General features: G+C 49.5%; 1 protein-coding gene across 3 annotated transcripts in view; it reads right to left on the reverse strand.

The window, feature by feature from the left end:
* The window catches only part of HK1 (hexokinase 1), a 90,455-nt gene that overhangs the window by 53,587 nt on the left and 18,758 nt on the right, over window positions 1-18,110 (reverse strand). For all 3 annotated transcript variants that reach the window (XM_030940407.1, XM_010362819.2, XM_030940408.1), the window contains exon 2: window positions 6,762-6,924. In XM_030940407.1, coding sequence (XP_030796267.1) covers window positions 6,762-6,924 — 163 coding nt within the window. The remainder of the gene's footprint in view (window positions 1-6,761; window positions 6,925-18,110) is intronic.

An 18,110-nucleotide genomic window follows, 5' to 3' on the forward strand; every position in this document is an offset into this window, starting at 1 on the left:
TTTTACTTAATGTGCTGTTTTAATGTTCACCTAAACATTTATTTATTCCATGTTTTTATTTGTTTGCTTTTTTGAGATGGAGTCTCACACTGTTGCCCGGGCTGGAATGCAGTGGTGCAATCTTGGTTCACTGCGACCTCCACCTCCCGGGTTCAAGCGATTCTCCTGCCTCAGCCTCCCGAATAGCTGGGTCTACAGGCGTGTGCCACCACGCCCAGCTAATTTCTGTAATTTTTAGTAGAGACGGGGTTTCACCGTTTTGGCCAGGATGGTCTCGATCTCTTGACCTCATGATCCGCCAACCTCGGCCTCCCAAAGTGCTGGTCCTATACTCTGTTGGGCAAAAGACACTGAGGAATGATGTCTGTTAAGGACAACAAGATAACTGATAAACTTCTCTGGATGTCTAGCATCTCTTTAGATAACTACTCTGCCATTTTTCACCTGTGACGTTGGAAGTAGGGCTGAATCCCCACTCTAGCTCCAGGGGTACCAATGTGTGATCCAGGCATGGGCTCCGGGGTGTCCCAAGTCACCCATCTTGTCCATCGTGATTGGTTCAGGATGGGCACATGACCCAAGTCAGCCAGTCACAGCCCTCTCCAAGATCATCCCAGGTCCCACGGGGAGCAAGGCCTGCTCTTTGCACAGAGATCGCTGGCTATAAGGGGAGGGGTCAGCCTAGGGCTGCAGGGGCCGGCCCCACCCCTGTAAGAGGAGAGATGGGCTATGAAGGAAGCCAACACACGAGAAAGGAGCTGACTGAACTAGTAAGAGACAGATGAATCCCTAGATACAGAAGTCAACTCACAGTGAGACTTCCCAGTTAGAGGAAACTAGAATTCTCTTTTTTTCTTAAACAAATTTGAGTTAGATTTCTTTCAGCTACAACCAGAAGGTTTCCAAGTTCAATATTCTTTGTCAGGAAATGAATCCCCCAAATACCCACGTGCCCTCCATAACAAAAGCGCCCTATCAGTCCCTTTTACCTCGGGTTGGCTCCCTGATTCAGAGCTGTCGTGTCCAGTCACCGCCTTGCAGAGGGACTGGAGCTGCAGCCTGCCGTCTCCCCCACATTTTGTGTGGCTAGCTCAGGGGTGGGGGTGCGACAGCCTGCCTTGGCTTGCCCCTTTTCTCTGCCTCCTTCCCCTGTAACATCACAGAGATGCCAGCGAATCCTGAAAAACTCTGCATCCTTCCTGCGGGGGCTCGGCTTACACATTCAGGCCTGCTGGGTGGGGGTCCTTGGACTAGCTCCATTGGTTGGGAAAGACTTTTCCAAGGAATTCTTACAAAGCCAGTGATTATATCATAAGACGGATGAGGATGACGATGACCCACCGTAACTCATAGTGGTTTGCAGTTTCCAAAGACTCTCATTTGATCCTGATGATAGCCTGGTGAGGCAGGCGGGGCAGGGATTACCGTGGCCATTTTACACATGAGGAAATGGAGGCTCGGCAGTTAAATGGCTTCTCCAAGGTCACACAGTTTGGGAGTGGCACACCCAGAGACTGATTCAGTGTTCTAGATTTTTATTTCCCTTTCTCTTTGGCTATAAGCTCAGCCTCTTTCTGCAGTAATAGGTGTTCTCCCAACTTCCTCTTTCAATCTTTGGTCTCAAACCTTCCTTCCTGCTACTGGGACCTCCTACTTGTGACCTTTCCTCACATTTCCCATTTCCACTGAAGCCAGGAGAACCGCTCTAGAGAAGGGTCATTAAACAAAACATCTGAAGGGCTACTGGCAATTCTCCACTTTCTAATGACAGCCATTATTACCAGCAAATAATGGAAAACAAACACAGGACAGATGTGTCTCAAGTACCAGCCTGTGCTGGAATACAGGGCAAGCAAAAACTCTGCCTGCAGGAAATGCCTGCCTGAGTCCAGCTCAATGAATTGATTCTTTTTTTTTTTTTTTTTTTTTTCTTTTTTTTTTGAGACGGAGTCTCTGTTGCCCAGGCCGGAGTGCAGTGGCGTGATCTTGGCTCACTGCAACTCCGCCTCCCAGGTTCAAGTGATTCTCGTGCCTCAGCCTCCCAGGTAGCTGGGATTACAGGCACCGGTCACCACGCCCAGCTAATTTTTGTATTTTTAATAGAGACGGGGCTTCGACATATTGGCCAGGCCGGTCTCCAACTCCTGACCTCAGGTGATCCGCCTACCTCAGCCTCCCAAAGTGCTGGGATTACGGGCATGAGCTACCATGCCCAGCCTCAATGAATTAATTCTGTACGTGAGATACACAGGCATTCCTGCCCATCTACAATCCAGCTGCATGATGGGAACTCCACATCTTCATCAAAAACCTGATGAGAACACGAGACACTCAGGAGGTTTCACAGATGGAGAGAATATTTGAGATAACCCAGCAATCTTTCCATATAAGAAAACTGAGACCACCCAAATGCTGCAAGAAGAAAAGGTAAATATTTTCCTTCCGTTGACTGGAAAACAGTAGTATGAATATTTAGGGTCCCAAAATAACCGTGACTACACTACAAATGGCTCTGTTTTGCATGAAAAAATATAATGGCACATCCAAGCTTCCAGAAAATATTTTTTTTTACTTCTCCTTTGGATAAAAACTTCTCTTTTGGGTAAAGACTGTGCTAGGAACAATGAAGCCAAAACCAAGAAATATTGATTCCTATTTAGCCTCCAAAAGCTTTCTAATTAGTGCTTACAATATCCTTAGGTATAAATGAGAAAAGGAGAAAAACAGGACACTTCGCGAATGCGGGAGGCTGGGCACAGAGGGAAAGCAATTCCCAAGAGACTGGGTAGTGAGGGAAACCAATATTTCACCCCAAAATATGGCTCCCTGGTATAATAAGTATTTTGAACTAAAGGCCCTTAAAGATCAAAAGATGCTGGAAAATGCTTGCCTCCTATCTACATAAAGACCACACAGACCCTCCAAGGAGAACTTTATCCTTATCCTCCCTGTTATCTCATTATCTATTGCAGAAAAGAAGACTGAAGCATCTGACCACACCTGAAAGGACGTTTTTAAAGATGTCTGTTCCTAAACCAGGCGTGGTGGCTTACGCCTATAATCCCAGCACTTTGAGGGGCCAAGACGGGCAGATCACAAGGTCAGGAGTTTGAGACCAGCCTGACTAATATGGTGAAACCTCGTCTCTACTAAAAATACAAAAATTAGCCTGGCATGGTGGTGCGTGCCTGTAATCCCAGCTACTCAGGAAGTTGAAGCAGGAGAATTGCTTGAACCCAGGAGGCGGAGGGTGCAGTGAGCCGAGATCATGCCACTGCACTGCAGCCTGGGCAACAGAGCGAGACTCCATCTCAAAAAAAGAAAAAAAAAAATTCTGTCTCTTATTCAATTTCCAAAGAGAACCAGTACTGGTTAATCTCTGTTCCCTGATGCCTTCATTCTCCCTAGTAATCATTTACTGTTCCCTATCTCCTGCCTCCCCTCTGAAAAGAGAAAATGTGACTGGTCACGGTGGCTCACACTTGTAATCCCAGTATTTTGGGAGGCTGAGGCAGGTGAATCACCTGAGGTCAGGAGTTTGAGACCAGCCTGGCCAACATGGCAAAACCCCATCTCTACTAAAGATACAAAAATTAGCCAGGCATGGTGGCAGGTGCCTATAATCCCAGCTACTTAGGGGGACTGAGGCAGGAGGATCACTTGAACCTGGGAGGCAGAGCTTGCAGTGAGCTGAGATCGTGCCACTGCACTCCAGCCTGGGCAATAGAGCAAGACTCTGTCTCAAAAAAAAAAAAAAAAAAAGAGGAAATGTAAGTATCTGGGCCCCACCAGGATACTTGGGTAATCAGTCTGTGATTCTCCCACATGCATGTTAACAAATGTGCATGCCCTTTCTCCTATTAATCTGCCTTTTGTGAGCTGATTTTTCAGCCAACATTCAGAGGGCAAAGGGGATGTTTTCCCTTGCTCCCTATGGTAGCTCTGAAGAGGGAATTCTATTTAGCCAAATCACCAATGTTAAAAGGCTTCAATATTCTCCTTCTTTATTATTCATTCATCCACTACCTCAGAAATGATATGCAGCAGCGAAAAGCCACTTTAGGTTTCTGGGGTTTTTTAATGATGTACAGATTACTGAAGAGCAACTAAAAAATAAAAATAAAAACAAGCCAGGTGTGGTGGTTCACGCCTGTAATCCCAGCACTTTGGGAGGTGGGAGGATTGCCTGAGCTTAGGAGTTCGAGGCCAGTCTGGGCAACATGGCAAAATCCTATCTCTACAAAATATCAAAAACAAAAAAACTCACTGCCCATAAAAAAATGTCCAAAAGAGGAAAAAACTAATTAAAAATGGGCTGATAGGTATCAGAATGTATGTATCAGATATGTTTTCAGATATGCTTCTGGAAAGTCAGCTGAGTTCCGAAACTCTGTGTCTAGTCGACCAGGGTCGAGGTCAGTGAGAAAGGAAAGACTTGTTTCCTCCCTCTGCCTTGGAAATCACATCAGCACTTAGGCATTTCTCCACCACCGTGAGTGCCAATTTATCCCTCCGTGGTTTGGGATTGCCACTAATTCTGTCACTAATTACTACAGTTGAAGCAGTGATTAACATTTCGAAAAGGGAACAGCACTATGGATTTACTATTAGGAGGACCCAAATTCTGATTACTCCAGGGATCTCCTGATTCTTGGATGATAAAGGAGCCCAGAGGGAGGGGGAGGTGAAGACGGAAGCCCGGAAGCCCAGCATGACACGAAGGGGCAGGGAGTAGACTGGGGGTCGAGGATCCAAGTCCTTAGCATCAACGCTGTGTCTTTGCAGGGCTGTAGGGACCATTCCAAGGGAAGTGTGGACTCTGGGGCACATTAACTGAACCCACCCAGAAATATTTGGAATGGGGGCTGCCATTTATATGAATCTCTAAAAGGGGGTGAAAAATAAATTTCACAAATGAGTATGAGTTCTGAGCCTTGTTTGGAGGAGTAGCCAATATGGCAAACGGCTGGATTTCTATTGCACTTGGATCACACTTTGAGACCCTCAATCCTGGAAACAGTTTGTGAAGGAGAGAGGGAGAGCACCCCTGCTGACATAGGTCCCTGGGACTCGAGCTGGCTTGGAAGGAGGCAAAGCGTCTCCTCCCGTGTCTGCTCTGAGCCAGTCACACAGGGCCAGGTGCCTCCCAGGGATCAGATATCCTTCTGAGCTCTCCCAAGCAAAGCCAAAGCAGGTGCTCTCCTGGGCGCTGCTCTTACCCCCTTCTCCCGGCTCCCCCCCACCCCCAGTTTTCCTCTTCTCTCAGCTGGAAGCAGTCAGAGCCATGCCTCTGCCACAGAGCTCTCCTCATCCTGGAAAGGTTCCAATGTTCCTGGCTATAGGTGACATCCATGTCTGGGAAAAAGCAAGAGTGAACTATATATAAAGTTCTTTCTTCTCCAGCCAGAGACAAGAGAATACACCCAGGGTAGACCACAGTCTATTTACTCTGATGGCCAGAATCTCTTCAGTAGTTCTTAAAAAGCTAAAAGTAGGTGCTAGTAATCAACACCTAAACAAAAGGGTGGAGGTGGAGTAGGCTTACATCAGAGATACACATGCTAATATGTGAGCATGAAGTAGACCCCACCCATGGCCACAGTGAACAGCACACGGCCTCTTTATAGTGCCCAAATCTCATTCAGGATGACTGCAGGCAGACAGCAGAGATCTTTTCCTGCTGCAATCAGTCTACTCCCACTTGCCCATCTTTCAAGAACGTCAGCTGCAACAGCTGCAGCTTCCTGGCGTCCATTTTGCAGGCTGCATACAAGATGCCCCAAATCACCCCTTTAAATAAGAGCCTCCAGAGCGGGGAAGAAATCTCTGGGGTGTGTGAAGGCTGTACTCATTGGGCGTGTACTCACAACCTGACTTCCTCCTGCTCTCCCTCCCTCTGCTGCCTAGAGCAGGTGAGCCCCACCCTAGAGCACAGAACACAGCTAACAGGGGATTCCTGTGAGGGCGCCACGCTGGAGCGAGCACAGCATTCACCTCCACAAACTAGTAACTGCGGGTCCACCAGGGAGAACAGCTTCCACTGAACAGGCCAGACTGTGGCCTCCCAGTCTCCACTCAGCCAGGTGCAGTGGCCGATGCCACTCCTCTGGGGAGGAGAAACAGACAATCCTCAGGGAGCCCTCCCCCAGCGCCCCACTGCAGGCTATGAGCCACAGGATGCAGAATGAAAGGATAAAATTTTTCTTTCAATTCTACCTCCCCTCTGTATTTCTTTGTTTTGGGGGCTGCCTCAATTCTGTATCTGTGAAATCTGTCCAAAGGGGGACTGGAATCTCTGCCTCTAAGTCTGAGACCCACCTGTCCATTAGGATTGCTATTATCTGGGGTAAGAAGAGAGGGAAGCTTTGATTCCCTGATGGAGAGATTTCCCTAAAATGAACCCTTCATTTGTTCTGGAGTTCTTCATGTTCTGAAGACATAAGAGCAACCCACACAGCATCTGCGAGACCCATAAACACTACACTTTCTAAAGTACCACAAGCCACTAGACAGTAAAGTCAATGAGAGCAGGTCAGCCTTGTCCAACCATGATATCCCCAGTGCCTGGCATATGGTAGATACTCAGTAGACACATATTGGATGGATGGGTTCATGGATGGATGGATGGATGGATGGATGGGAGAGCAGACTGATGGAATGGTGAATGAATGAATGAGCAAATGTATGAACAAATGAAGTTCGAAGGAAGATTTCACAGAACATTTAGCCCTCAGGGTTCAATCACTGGGTGAGAGACTTACCAGAGCCATCGGGAATGGATCTTACGAATGTTGGCAACATCTTGACTGTGGCTGTTGGATTAAAATCCCGGGAGAGGCCATTCTTCATCTCCTTCTTGAAGCGAGTCATGATATCTATGAGAGTTTCATCGGACAGCCGCATGGCATAGAGATACTTGTCAATCTGGAGGAGAATGAGAAGGAAGGAGAGTGAAGTTGACGGGGAGGACAGGGCAGAGTGAGGCACCCACCCACTGAGACAGTCAGCTCCCATAGGCACAGGAACACACATGCTGGCCCATTGCATGGTGGAAGGTCATTCAATTGCCATCAACCACGTCACCTAGAGCAGGCTTGCAAATGCTCTGAGCCCTTGTTCCTGGCCTGTAAAATGAACCCAATATCTCTAAGATCCTTTCCAAACCTCAAATATGAAGCTGCTCTTCAACCCCCAAGTACTTGATGGAGGCAGGTTTCCTCCAGTATCAGGAACACTTCAAGCTTCCTTCCCTCAATGAGAACTGGCTGGCTCACTCTCACTGGGATGGGAATGACAGAGAGGCTACGAACAAGGGCTCTGGAGCCAGCCAACTAGGTTCAATGCTAGCCTCACAGCTTAATAGCTGTGTGAATTTCAGTTTCCTCAACTGAAAAACTGAGATGATGGATAGGACCTAACATATAGGATAAGTTCAAATGAGTAAGAAGCACTTGGAACACAGTAAGTGCTCAATAAACATCAGTTATTATTATTAATATGAGACAGTAGCACTGGTAGGTATCCATGGGCAAGACTTCTAGAAAGGTAGAAATGGCGGCCAAAGGGCTAGGACTCTTCTGAGAACACATGGTGGCAGGCCCAGAGCGCAGAAACCTTAAACCCAGCCTCAATGTATGGAGACAGCCCCTGGGCTCCCATATACATGTGCTGGGCCTGTGAGCCAGGCCATGGGCCCTGTACCTCCGAGTCAGGCTACTCCCATCCTTCACCAGGCCTGACCCAACCTGTTCCTCTTCCTGGGTTCCCCGTTCTTCTCAAGCTGCCCAGGCTCCTAACCTCAGGCACCCTGGGTTGTCACTGGCTATCACTAGTTGTTCATCCTTCATGGTACCTTCGCATTTATTCTCCCAAAAAGTATTCACTGGGCACCAGCTAGGTGCCTAGCATTGGGCTAGACACCTGTCCTGATGGCACTGTCCCTGTGGAGTTCACCGAGGAAGGTCCTTTTGTTTCACCATCCACTCTTTCTGCTGCTCTATGTGCCTGGATTGCTGATGATCATCCACTGTAACAGTTTATCTTCAGTCTCTCCCTTCCAACCCATCTTCCACACACTGCAGCATTAGCCTCTTAAAGTGCAGTCTAATCAAGTCATGCCTCTGCCCAAAGCCTGGCAATGCCTCCCCAATGCCAAGGCACCTACTCTCTGCAGGTGTGGCTCTGTACTCTCTGAACTCCGGCCAAACCACCTCTACCATTCCTGGTAGGTGCTCCAGGCTCTCCTCCTTCTGCTGTCACCTCTACCTGAAATGCCCTTCCTTTTCTTCCCAGCTCACCTAACCTTCAAAGTTCAAATCAACTGTCACTTCCTCCTGAAGATGTCCAAGTCCCTCACGCTGGATATCACCCCTCCTTCAGCACTGACCCGGAGGCAGGGTCTGGCCTGGATCCCCACTTTCCATGCGTGTCACCTTGACCTCCCCAGTGCCTCACATGGAGCCTTGCACACAGAAGGCTCCCAGTGGATAGAGAGACAGACATACAGCCCCACAAGGCTGAAAATACCTTAACACTGGTGTTTTTTTGTTTGTTTGTTTTTTGGGTTTTTTGTTGTTGTTGTTGTTGTTTTGTTTTGACATAGTCTCTCTCTGTCACCCAGGCTGGAATACAGTGGTGCAATCTTGGCTTACTGCAGCCTCCACCTCCCGGGTTCAAGTGATTCTCCTGCCTCAGCCTCCTGAGTGGCTGGGATTACAGGCGTGCTAATTTTTGTATTTTTAGTAGAGACAGGGTTTCACCATGTTGGCCAGGCTGGTCTCGAACTCCTGACCTGAAGTGATCCACCCATCTAGGCCTCCCAAAGTGTCTGCCAACACTCTCTGCGCCCAAGGATGATCCTTGCCCCAACTCCTAACCACTAGCCCTACCACCTTTTCCCCTTTACAATAAAGCAGCTCAAAGAAGGGCAATCAGAAACCACCAAGAGCCAGAATAGAAATTGCCAGAAGAGGCCGGACATAGAGGCTGACACCTGTAATCCCAGAACTTTGCAGGGCCAAGGCAGGAGGATCATTTGAGCTCAGGAGTTTGAGACTAGCCTGGGCAACAACCCCGTCTCCACAAAAAATAAAAATTAGCCCAGCATGGTGATGCACACCTGTAGTCTCAGCTACTCAGGAAGCTGAGGCAAGAGGATCACTTGGGCCCAAGAGGTTGAGGCTGCACTGAGCCATGATTGCACCACTGCACTCCAGCCTAAGTGACAGAGTAAGACTGTCTCTAAAAAAAAAAAAAAAAAAAAAAAAAATTAACAATTGGCCGGGAGCAGTGGCTCATGCCTGTAATCCCAATACTTTGGGAGGCTAAGGCAGGCAGATTGCTTGAGGCCAGGAGTTCGAGACTAGCCTGGGCAACATGGCAAAATCTCATCACTAAAAAAATACAAAAATTAGCCAGGTGTGGTGATATGCCCCTGTAGTCCCAGCTACTCAGGAGACTGAAGCAGGAGGATTGCTTGAGCTGGGGAAGCAGAGGTTGCAGGGCGCTATGATCATGCCACTCCACCCCAGCTTGGGTGACAGAGTGAGATCCAGTATCAAAAAAAAAAAAAAATATATATATATATATATATATATATATATGGAGCCTTGCACACAGAAGGCTCTTTATGCATATATATAAAACATATATATATGTTTTAAAGGAAAAAGAAAATGGCCAGAAACATGGCCCTGGGAGGAGAGACAAGCCATGCCCTACTCTGGTTGGCGGCACTCATCAGCAGTCCTTGCCATCATAGTGCCCTGGGTCTGCGGGGAGAGACAGCCACGGTGCAAGCATGGAAGAGACAGCTTCCTGGAGAGGCGAAGTTGGAGAGCATTCCCAGGCACAAGCAAGGGCATGTGTGAAGGCCAAAGGGGAGGGAGAGTGGTTTTTGTGATGAACAAGCAGACAGTGTGCCTGGAAAGACTGTCCAGAGCTCAACCATACAGGGCCTGATGAGCCACATAAACAAATACAAGCAGGATCCCACAGCACAGTCAGCCTTGGGACAGCTTTATTGGTTACAACTATGATGAGAGTTGTGTGTCTGCTGCGTGGAGAATGGGGGAGCAAGTGCAAGATCATACAATAAAAGCCACATTTCTAGACGGCACAGTGGCTCACGCCTGTAATCCTGGCACTTTGGGAGGCCGAGGCAGGAGGATTGCTTAGATCCAAAAGATCAAGACCAGCCTGAGCAACATAGTGAGATCGTACCTCTAAAATAATTTTTAATTTTAATTTTAGGCCGGGAGCAGTGGCTAACGCCTGTAACCCCAGAACTCTGAGAGGCCGAGGCGAGTGGATTACTTGAGGTCAGGAGTTCGAGACCAGCCTGGCCAACGTGGTAAAACCTGGTCTTCACCAAAAATACAAAAATTAGCTGGGCATGGTGGTGCATGCCTGTAATCCCAGCTACTCAGGAGACTGAGATAGAAGAATCGCTTGAACACAGGAGGTGGAGGAGATTGCAGTGAGACAAGATCACGCCATTGCACTCCAGCCTGGGCAGTGCAGCAAGACTCCGTCTCAAAAAAATTTTTTTAATTTTAATTTTTAAAAAGGCACATTGCTACTCCAGTATTTTGGACATGCCCCAACGACCACACTCCCCACACATCATGATTATCCTTTTACTGAGCTGTCCATCTCCTATGATACTGTGTGAGTTCCCCAGGGAAAGAAAACATATTGAATAGACCTTTGGAACTCACCCAGTTGCTCGACACAAAGAAGGAATTCAAAAAATGCTGGGTCCTGGAATAATACTATATAATTCTCTTGTGGTTTACAGTAAATTAGTGTATCAAGATCCAGTATGTCATTTAACCTTCAAAACTGTCAGGGAGATGTTCTTAATCCCCATTTTACAGACACAGAAACTGAGGGTCCAAGAAGCTAAGTGATTAGTTCAAAGCACACAGCTGGGGGAGTGAGGTTTTATACCCGCAAGTCTAAGGCTCCTCCATACAATCATCCCTGCCCCTTAAGGAAGGCTGGTCCCCTGCTCTGCAGAAGGCAGATCCTAGTAGAGCTGTTGGGATTTTCCAGCTGGACAAGGAGAAGTTTCTTGAAAAGGCAGCTCTCTATAACTCCACAGCTATCCTGCCTTCTAACTCCAGGTGCAGCTCAGCACACAGACACTGTTCCAAAAACCCCAACATTTCAGGACAATCAAGCTGAACCCAAATAAAGCTTAGAAGCTCAAATCAAAAAGCAGGCTGCAGACACAGAGGATGGCCTCGTCCTCAAGCTGCTATGGAGGGAGGGTTTTCCTCCTTTCGTTCAGGTTCATGAGTCATCATGGGGTGCAACCCCTCTCAGAAAAGACATGAATACTGGGGCCAAAAGGGGGGTACAGTTCAGGCAAGGCTGGAACTGAAACCGGGGCCTCCTGGATCTTACATGAATGAGGACGGTGAAGGGAAGCCCTTTCTTTCCACTGCTCCTCAGGAGATCAGAAGGGGCCACTGAACCAGCAAAGACCCTAGGCCTGGGGCTGGGCTGCCAAGGGAGAATTCAGCTCCCTGGTACCAGGCACACTGCCCAGTCAGGCAGGCACCTAGTGCAGGACTCAGCAGACATGCCCCTCTGGACTGTGGGCCTTTAAGTGGCCCGGAGGCACTGGAGAAAAGCACATGTCAAGAGACACCTGCAGAAAACTTCCAGGGGCCCAGAGAACCCAGCACCTCACTGAGCAAAACCTATCTTCCTCGTTCAGACTAGCCCCTCCTGGCACTCCACTGGACCACTCCTGTCTCCCTCGGAAAGAGTCTGGGAATGGACAGTGGGTAGAAGGAGAGAGAGAGGAAGAAAGGGCATTGGAGAAATCACTCCTGCCCATTTGCTCCAGATCTCTGCCAGAAACCCAGGAAGAAAGGCTGACTCTTGGTCTTTGGGGATTTGGCCAAAGTCTGTGGCCTTTCAACTTTTCTATTTCTGTCCTCCGCTCCACAGCATCACCAGATCTTTTCTCTCCTCCTTCCTTTTCCCCTCTTCCCTCTCTCTACACACACACTCTCACACACACACTCTCTCACACACTCACACACATACACACACATGTACTCATACGCATACTCACACACACACACACTCACATCTCCATAATCCTGTCCCCTTCTCTTAGGTGCTGCCTCCAAATCACCACTGCTTTACTGCTTCGGTCAAATGTCAGTGCCAGAAGAACCCCCACCCTCCATTTGGGGGATAGGGAGGACACCGCACAGCACCTCTTCCGGCTGCTTCCACTACAAGCCTGGGTCTGTGGACGTCTATCAGAAGACAGAGGTTCCCAAGAGTCATGACAGGAATCCAGGCCCTCAAATGCTCACTCCCAAACATGGTGCCTGACACGAGTGCGTGAGACTCTGGTCAGGCTGGGATGGAAATGGGAAGGCACCTGGTCCCAGAGACCAGACATCAGACACCCAGTGGCGTCCCTCAGACTCTTGCCTGAGGCTGCCGAGAACCCGCATCCAGCCTCCAGGGCCTCTCCACCACTGCCCAGAGGGAAGAGCCCTTCCTATGAGGGTAGCCAGGCTGGCTGCACAGGGCGGGCCCTCCTGCTCAAACACTGTCCAGACACTGGTCCTGGATTCTCCTTCTTGTGGACCAAGGGGGCCTTGAAGCTCTCAGCAGCTCCCGAAGTTGGACCCCCGCAGAGCAGGAGGACATGTCATCAGCAGAGAGCACACAGCCTCGTCAAGCTTCCCTGGCTCAAAGCCCTCCAGCCAAGGAAAGAACTCAATGGCCTGGCACTGCACTCAACTCACACACATTTCTGTGCCCGACCCCAGCCCCACCTCCTGCTCCAAACAGAACATGCACAAAAAACAAACTCAAGACTGGGCATGCCCAAGTGAACAGGCCGGTCATGGCAGGAGGCACCAGTAACCACTGGTAACCATCCCAGCCATTTTCACCCCACCCCGTGGAAGGGGGCACAGCCATGGAAAATTTCACTCCCTCTCTCATCCACCCTCCTGTGAGGATCGAGAATGATGCAGAACAGCAGGCGTGACTGAAGCTGCTGACGCGGGCCTTTAAAATGAACTTTCCAAGAGAGGCGCTCCACTTACAAAAAGAAATCATGGCATGCACCCTGAAGGGTTAAGAAAGATGTTAGCTTAGGGGAGGACAGAGATTTCAACATCAGAATTCACTTCCCTTTGCTAAGGACACTGACTCGGAGAGAATGGGTCCTGGGTGCTTATTAACATCATGATTAGCAAAGGCTCACATGTGCACTGGCCCTTCAGACACAGAACCTTCACATACATTATCCCATTTAAACTGTGTAGAAAGAAGTGAAATGAGCTTGTGGATGCTAAGTGCCAGGCAGGAAGCAGGTGCTTTAATGCTAGTCCCCTTTCTCCTGTCACTGCAGCCCAGTGAAGTAGGCAGGAAAGACATCATTATCTCCATTATCTAGGAGAGGAAACAGACCCATGATTCAAGCTAAGTTGAGGAGTTTATAAATGGCAGCTGGGTCTAGATTCCAGGGCTCATAACCTCCCACTTGGGGCTTCACCTTAAGCATTTCCATTTTCCTCACCTGGCAGAAAGAACACAGGGCTGTGGACAGAGAGCTGGGTTCAAATCCTGTTTATTAGCTGTGTGACTTTGGGCAAGTTACTTAATCTCTCTGAGTCCCACTTAGTCTCATTTTTCTTTTCTTTTCTTTTTTTTTTTTGTGACGGAGTCTGGCTCTGTCGCCCAGGCTGGAGTGCAGTGGTGCGATCTCGGCTCACTGCAAGCTCCACCTCCCGGGTTCACGCCATTCTCCTGCCTCAGCCTCCCAAGTAGCTGGGACTACAGGCACCTGCCACCTCGCCTGGCTAATCTTTTTTGTATTTTTAATAGAGATGGGGTTTCACCATGTTAGCCAAGATGGTCTCGATCCCTGACCTCATGATCCGCTCGCCTCGGCCTCCCAAAGTGCTGGGATTACAGGTGTGAGCCACCGCGCCCAGCATTCTGAATCTCACTTTTAAGATGGAGATAATAAATCCTCCACTTTAGAGGGTTATGGGGAGGATTTTAATGTGCCAGAAACAAAGTAAGCATCAAGTGTCATTTCCTGTACCCCTAACTCCTTTCATCTCAATGCCTGAAAAATGCATCTACCGGCCGGGCACGGTGGCTCACGCTCGTAATCCCAGCACTTTGGGAGGCTGAGGCGGGTGGATCACCTGAGAGGTCAGGAGTTCAAGACCAGCCTGGCCAACATGGTGAAACCCAACTCTACTAAAAATACAAAAAAATTAGCCGGGCGTGGTGGCAGATGCCTGTAATCCCAGCTACTCGGGAAGCTGAGGCAGGAGAATCACTTGAACTCTAGAGGCAGAGGTTGTAGTGAGCTGAGATTGCGCCACTGCACTCCAGCCTGGGCAACAAGGTGAGACTTCATCTCAAAAAAAAAAAAAAAATGCATCTACCACAAATGCTATTGACCCATTAGTAGAAAACTAAAGCTGGGAAGCAATATGCCTGAAAAAATGGCTAATGAAAGACTCTGACAAAACTGCTCTGAAACATTTGCACTGTTTCATTTTTTTTTAAAGAAGCAATAATAGACCAGGCGCGGTGGCTCACGCCTGTAATCCCCGCACTTTGGGAGGCCTAGGCGGGTGGATCACCTGAGATCGGAAGTTCAAGACCAGCCTGATCAACATGGAGAAACCCCATCTCTACTAAAAAAACAAAATTAGCGGGGCGTAGTGGCGGGCGCTTGTAATCCCAGCTACTTGGGAGGCTGAGGCAAGAGAATCGCTTGAACCCAGGAGGCGGAGATTGCAGTGAACCGAGATCGCGCCACTGCACTTCAACCTAGGCAACAAGAGCAAAACTCCATTTCAAAAAAAAAAAAAAAGCAATAACAGTAATATATACTTATTGTAAAATATATTCCAACATCATATAAATGCATAAAAGTAAAAATTATTAATTCTTTCCCCAGTCTCCCCAGAGATATCCCTGCTAATGGAGTTTTATGTACTAGGACTGTCTTCCTCCCTAAACAAACACTCATACATACAGAGACGGATGGTTCTTTTTGTTTTACAAAAATGGAATTATATTATAAACATTTTTTTCTTTAAAAACCTACTTCCCGTTTCCTATTGCCTACAGACACTCTCTAAGACTCAAATTAGCAGAGCGGTACTAAAGACTTCCTCAGGACTCCTCGCGGTCCAATGACAGGGCACAGTGGGGGCCATGTAGACACCCGCATTTGACTTCTGGCTCTGCCATCCTATTGGCACCTCAGTCTTCCCATCTGTCACGTGGGTGTGTTCCTATGACTTTGACCTGTAAAGGCCTCTCTACTTTGCACAGTGCTTTTACCTGTTGGTCCTTACAGCATCCTGTCTGCTGAACAGGTACCATCACTTCCAATGCCCTGGGCAAGAATGAGGGGCAGGAGGTTCCTCAACTGGCCAGAGTGACATGCTTGCAGAGACTCGGGTGGACCGCAAACTCCCTGATTCCTGGTCCTGTGCTCTAACCTCTCAGTCCAGGGAGAGCCAGGGTCAGAGGCTTCCTGGAGAGGGAGATGCGATACTACAGGGGGTATATCACCACCACAGCTCCAGCCACTCCAGAACAGCATGGCTGTCCGGCCTTACAGAAAGTACGCCACTCCAGCGTGACCTCCAGGAGGCCTCTTCTCCCCTCCAGCTGGAATCAGAGCCACAACAAGCTGTCTGATCTGCTCCTTCCCCTTTCACACAGTCTGGGAAGGAAGTTCAACAGCCATAGCAAGCTGAGACCCTGGGCCCGCACCATGGTCTGTGCCCACCCAGCAGCCCCAGACTCCTCTTCCTGCCTGCACATGGCTTCTGCGGCGGCCCAGCCCCACCTCAGTACTGCGGGTGGCGGCCGGGAACCTAGTTTCTGTTCTGTGCTTGGCAGCCGGTCTCTGAGCAGGGAGTTGGCCACGAGGGGAGGCAGCCCTGATCTAGTGGGGTCCCTAAAGCAACCACTAACACCCAGCACCCTGACAGTGGCTCATCACCTCAAAGGTCCTTCCTTGCAGAGCCCTGTCCAGTCTGCCTCCTGGGCCTCTCCGTCCCCAGTTCCTTCTTCCTCCCAAAGCTCACCTCCCAACTCACCTTGTCAGGAGCACATGCCATGATCCACCCCATCCCACACCGTCCACTCCTCTCCTCAGCATCCCCTCGGCCTTAGGTGTTCGCTATGTAGGAGTCAACCTGCCCAGGAGACACTTCGTGGTGTGTGTCTTTCCTGGGCGTTGCAGGGACACATGCATGGTCCACGCCGCCAGCTAGACTGTGAGTGCCAGGGGTACAGGAGCCATGCCCTCTGGGCTCTTTGTGTGCCCTGGAGCTCTAGGAGGCACTGCGTGGTGGCTCCTGGGTCAGGCTGGGTGGCTCCTGTGCTGGGCGGGAGGCCTCCAGTGACACTAGCCTAGGGAGGTCTCAGAGGGTTTGCTGGCTCAGATAAGGCCCCGAGACTTCCCCGAATGGCCCTGCCCTTCTTCCCCAGCAGTGGCCTCTCACTTCAGGCTTTCCTCTAAGGTAGAGTTCCAAGCACTTCTAACCCCTGCCTTCCCCTCACCACTTCACCACTGCATGGCTGAGGCCCAGAGGAACAGAGGGGCCTAAAGATAATCAGAATTCCCACTCCCTTATTCAAGCTGAGTCACCTGCAAGCTACCAGAGGAACTGTGTCTGGGATAATCAATTCCACCACAAAGCTCCTCAGCGACAGGTCTGTGTGAGATCATCACCAAAGCCAAAACCATCCCTCAGGCACTCAAAAACCTCATCCTAGGGACACAGCCTTGCCCGGTCTCTTCTCTCAGGTTCATAGTGTCTCTCAGCATGTGTAAACTGTTGGTTCTGTTTCAATGAACTCTGTTTACGTACAACAAATCATGAGGAAAATGGGATCCCCATTTTTTCTTTTTTGAGACGGAGTCTCGCTCTGTCACCAGGCTGGAGTGCAGTGGCCCAATCTCAGCTCACTGCAAGCTCCGCCTCCTGGGTTCAAGCGATTCTCCTGCCTCAACCTCCTGAGTAGCTGGGACTACAGGCACGCGCCACCACACCCGGCTAATTTTTTTTTTTTTTTTTTTTTCAGACAGAGTCTCACTCTGTTGCCCAGGCTAGAGTGCAGTGGCGCGATCTTGGCTCACTGCAAGCTCCGCCTCCCGGGTTCACGCCATTCTCCTGCCTCAGCCTCCCGAGTAGCTGGGACTACAGGCGCCTGCCACCTCGCCCGGCTAGTTTTTGTATTTTTTTTTTTTTAAGTAGAGACAGGGTTTCACCATGTTAGCCAGGATGGTCTCGATCTCCTGACCTCGTGATCCGCCCGTCTCGGCCTCCCAAAGTGCTGGGATTACAGGCTTGAGCCACCGCGCCCGGCCCCAGCTAATTTTTGTATTTTAAGTAGAGACAGGGTGTCACCATGTTGGCCAGGATGATCTTGATCTCTTGACCTTGTGATCCGCCCGGCTCGGCCTCCCTAAGTGCTGGGATAACAGGTGTTAGCCACTGCACCGGCCAGGATCCCCATTCTTGATGAAGAAACTGAGGTTCTAGCAACATGAAATGTGGACAGGGTCTATGCTGGGTGCTTTAACCTCCTCCATCCAAATCTGCACAATGTGTAAGGTAGCTGTTATGAACACCACATGAGGTAGGTGGAACCTAGGGCTGTGCAGTTAAACCAAATGCCCCAGGCCACTCAGCAAGCAGAGCAGCACTCCAACTTCAGTCCCCCTTCCCTTGGCCTCCTCTTCCTGAGAACCTGAGTGGGGCCTGGAGGTTCTAAAAGGAGCTTCCTGACTGGTAAAAGTGGCCAAGTCCTTGCCCAGAAAGACAACAAGGCTGTCACACTAAACTAGCTAAAAATAAAGCAGGCCCCCATTCCCTCCGGGGGGGGGGGGAAACAGAACAGCCCTGGAATGTGGCAGGGCAGGCACAACAGGCTTACTTCTCAGCCTCCTGGTGGATGGCTTAGCGAACAGCCAGCCTCTGGACCTCCAGTCTCACAATTCCCACTGTCCCAGCACCTCCCGACAACAGGAAGAAAAGGATCTGAGTGCAGACAGGTTTACTTTCACTGCCAGACAACCA

Source organism: Rhinopithecus roxellana, chromosome 11 (assembly GCF_007565055.1).
Source record: "Rhinopithecus roxellana isolate Shanxi Qingling chromosome 11, ASM756505v1, whole genome shotgun sequence".
Classification (NCBI taxonomy): domain Eukaryota; kingdom Metazoa; phylum Chordata; class Mammalia; order Primates; family Cercopithecidae; genus Rhinopithecus; species Rhinopithecus roxellana.